The sequence below is a fragment of the Oncorhynchus clarkii genome, chromosome 30 (genome assembly GCF_045791955.1).
Source record: "Oncorhynchus clarkii lewisi isolate Uvic-CL-2024 chromosome 30, UVic_Ocla_1.0, whole genome shotgun sequence".
In the NCBI taxonomy this organism is placed as follows: Eukaryota; Metazoa; Chordata; class Actinopteri; order Salmoniformes; family Salmonidae; genus Oncorhynchus; species Oncorhynchus clarkii.
This window is the reverse complement of record NC_092176.1, coordinates 16,286,186-16,290,468: the sequence shown is the minus strand read 5'-3', so window position 1 is coordinate 16,290,468 and position 4,283 is coordinate 16,286,186. Positions and strand designations below refer to the sequence as shown.

The window sequence follows — 4,283 nt, the reverse complement described above, 5'->3', positions numbered from 1 at the left end:
AATCCAGACCTTGATACAGAGCACACTGCAGAAAAGGACATCACAGCATGCATGATACAATTAAATCCTTCAGTTTTTTTTCTCAAGCTGTGTGAAAATCCACAGATGACAGAGGCTTTAGTAGATGTGAACTTTTCCTTCTTTTTATTGGATCCGGAAGGAGATAGGCCATAGGTCTACAGTATGGAAGATAAACCTACTGACTGTTATTATCATTATATTATTTATGTTGGTAATCTCCGTCATCACAACACCTTAATGTCTGTGTAGAATCACTGTTACATTGAAAAGAAAATGTGTATGTGTGTATGTTTTACTATGGATCTAAAATGCTTCTCTATCTTTCTTTTCTCAGGTCATATTGATCTTGAATCAATTAGAAGGGGGAGATCGGAGGAGTCCCTCTAAGATGACACGCACAGATCCCCCTGATATACTGGTATCCACTCTGTATCGGGACATCAAGTTAAACCCCATCACTGGGAACTCTCAACAATGTGACTCGCAAATGATTGACAAACTGGAGCGACATACGGAGACCATCAACAAAAGACACTGCCGTAGCTTTGACTTCCTCGAGTCATTGGACGACCCACAGTCCTTTTCCGCCTCAATGGAATACCCTTACAAGAGGACTGAGCATCAGGGGGTGCATAAAGAGGTGACCTGGAATGGCCTGGATCATCCAGGACACCTCCGTTTCTCCTCCCCTGATCTGTTTAACACTAGACTACCACCACCACAGCATGCTAACTTAGACAAAACCAGTACCAGTCAGGCTGCGAGGTCAGATTCAAAGAAGAGGTCTAGATCTAAAAGTGCCCCCAGAGTCAAGACTACCTTTACCCCGGTGCCCATTTCAGTCACCCCACCAGCAAACAAGAGGGGACGAGATGTCTCACAGGCTGTACCAGACCCTATAAGGACATCTGAACCACACCGGGACTCTTACTCCTCTAACCGGGCTTTTTTGAACGAGGTACACCCTATAAAACTGCAACCACGCTCTCCCCTCTATGTCTCGGACTGTTTCTCCGAGGTGAGCAAACAGGATCAGCCTGCCATCACTCCTCATGTCAGGTGTCGTGTTGATATCAAGCCAGATGCGGCAGTCCTGCAGCACACAGCCCGGAGGTCTCAGAACATGAGAACTGAACATCCCTGGCAGAGATATTCCTACTCCAGTCAGAGTAGAGGTCTGTCTGTGCCACGGCAGGTACGGACACCCACGCCAAGCGAATGTTACAGTGGTGATTATAGACAAGCATATCAGTACACTACCTGCATGACCCCCAGCTACATTCAGCCAGTAGACATGCGAAGGGTGCCCTCCCCTATAATGCCAAGGGAATACTTGTCAAGGGAGCAGAGGACTCTCTCAAACCCCAATATACCAACTAAATTCTTCTACACTGAGGATCCGACTAGATATCCTGTCCATCCGTCTGCTAGAGCGTACTATCAGGATGATAATTCCAGCCTCACCAGCCAAGGCAGTACTCTTAATAGTCAGTATGTGCATGATCCAAGGACTCGCTGGGTTCACACTCTCCCAGGCCGACCATATTACACAGAGCAACACATGTCCAGCAGAGACCCTGGGCAGGCTGTCTATACCAGACCTTACTCCACAAGCGAAGCAGGGCCATACTTTGCTCAAACACCACAGGCAAGAGCATACTATGGGGAAGATCCCAGAGCATATCCTTGTCAGTCAAATGGCTCCAAGGTGTTCTACAGCAAGCCGTACAACCCCCCAGCAGGACAGTATATTCCATACAAGGCGTATCACACGGAGGGCCGTCAACAACCACAAATGTCCCAGGCTTATGCAGATGACTGGTATCGTTCAAGTATATCTGGATACTCGAACCAGTCCTCTCAGCTGACACCACAGAGAGTAAGACAAGAGCCAGTAATGTCCCCCTGGTTTGCAAACAGTTATGTGGAGCCAAACAGACTGGTAGCAGAAGTCAGAAACCATTCCAAATCCTGGGACAATATTCTTTATCCTCGTCATGACAGGGAGCAAGCAGTACCCCGTGGACGCAGCTATGAGAATCTGTTTTACCAGGGGAGACATCCTCTGTTTCCTAGTGATACATCACAGCCAGTTATACTCAATCTATCTAGTTCACCAAGGCGCTATGCTGCCCGGTCCATCTCTGAAAACTCCTTAGAGAAAGGACCAAACAATCCTGGAAGGAACACTAAGGCTGGGCTATGGTTTGCAACTCCTGAGATCACGATAACCGACAATGACATACGTGCACGCAACCACAAACAGCGAGATGTGCGTTCAGCCAGCTGGGATACACTGGATTGTGAAAAGGCACCGACTCAAAATGTTCTTCATCATCAAGAGCAGCCATCTGAGTCAGCAGAACTGGCCAAAGACAGAAAACACAACAATTATTCCCTGCAGCAGAGCCTAGAGCAACTGGACGAGCTGCTAGCTGATCTTGTCATTGATTACAAACCACCGACCAACAGGAAGCCTAGTCAGGATCTATTGAACCAAATAAAACAGTTGATTAGTGAGGATGATGAAAAAGGAAAGATAAAATATTCGGGCCTAGAGAGTCTAGGAGGCCTAGAGAGTATAGGACCTCTCAACACACCACCCTCCTCCACTAAAACCAGCCCTGACACTATCAAAGACCCAGACAGTGGGTGTGATGGCTTACAGAGCTTACAGAGGAGTCCAGAGGAGATCTCCCCAGACCATAGCACAGACGACAATGACACCATGATGTGTGCCAACAGGAAGTGCAAGCGGACAGAGACCCTGTTCAATGCCTGTCTTTACTTCAAATCCTGTCATAGTTGCTACACCTTCTACTGCTCCCGGAACTGCCGTCGGGATGACTGGGACAGCCATAAAGAGAACTGTCTGTATGGACGTATCAGCAGTGTGTGCAGACACATGCTGAAGTACTGCAGAGAGAACTCTGAGATCCATAAAGTCTTCTCTCGCATTTCCAAAGCTGGCTACCTTTCCAGAGGGAGAGGCATTCTTTTCCTGGGCTTTGCTAACCCAGGGACTGCTGACAACTTCCTGAAGGTTGGGCTTGAGAGCCTCGTCATGTCCCCCACATATCTGTCTCTCAGAGAGCTGGACAGCTTCAAAGACAACCTGGGGGATTACTGCAAGGACCTGCAGCAGGCTGGCAATGAGTATGACCCCAATGAATGTTTCCTCTTGAATGTATCCATAGCTGTTGGTGAACTAGTGCCTAACAGACCCTCACCAAGAGTCCAAACACCAACAGTCCGAAAATATGCAAAGATTTCGTTGGCCTCCTCCAGCCCAGATAAAAATGTCTTCAAGAAGGAGAGTGACATGGAGACACTCATTCTGACCCCGCCTCCAGGCACACCTGATATTGACAAAGACGGAAAGGAGGGTATGAAAGCCAGAGAGATCTGCTTTATCAATATCCAACGTGCGCTCAGGACCAGGGGAGTCTTCCTGCGTCATGAGTATCCCAAAATATACAATCAACTCTGTGAGTTTGTGGAGAGCAACAAGAGATTCACACCCACTACCATTTACCCCATAGATAAGAGAACAGGGAAGCAGTTCATGTGTATGATCATGGCTGCTTCTGAGCCCAGAACGCTAGACTGGGTGGGCACCCCCCATCTCCTGGATGATATTATATAGTACTGACCTGTGCACCTCTGATGTCACCTATATGTACATGTAGACACATGTAATTTAACAGATATTTATGATGAATGTTTGTAGATACATATGTATTTTACATCAGAAAGGAAGATTGTTAATAAGACTACTGTTATTAATGTTTGCATTAATGTTTGCAATCACTAAGAATGATTAAAACAATGTGCAGGAAAGTGTTGACTGATGTTACACACACACAAACAAAAAAACTGTAATGTAACACTTTATCATTGTTGGTTTTTGTTGCAGTAGTGTTGTTTTTATCCTGTTACACTGAAAATAGCTTGATCTGCATGTAAAATGGTCATACTGTATTTACAAGTCATTATTTTGTTTTTAATCCCTGTTTAGACAAGGTACTGTCTGTGTTGATACCACATGAATTGGGTTGGGTTGTCAGGCACAAATAATTCACAATTATCTAGAAAAATACCACTGCCTGGCTGAATATAACTGAGAGAGGCACTGCTATTCAGAACATTTCTAAAGCAATCTAGATTAAACCTACATAGCATCATTTTGCTCCAAATGTAGAGCTCCACTAGTGTTCTACGTGTTGAGGCTGTTCTCAGCAGCTGTAATATATATACAAAAA

General features: G+C 45.7%; 1 protein-coding gene across 1 annotated transcript; it reads left to right on the top strand.

Annotated features, from left to right (window-relative positions):
- Positions 1–409: 409 nt before the first annotated feature.
- On the top strand, positions 410–3,863 carry LOC139389944 (apical junction component 1 homolog). The gene has a single exon (XM_071136981.1). The coding sequence runs from the start codon at positions 410–412 to the stop codon at positions 3,665–3,667; it is 3,258 nt and encodes a 1,085-aa protein (XP_070993082.1). The 3' UTR covers positions 3,668–3,863.
- Positions 3,864–4,283: the final 420 nt, after the last annotated feature.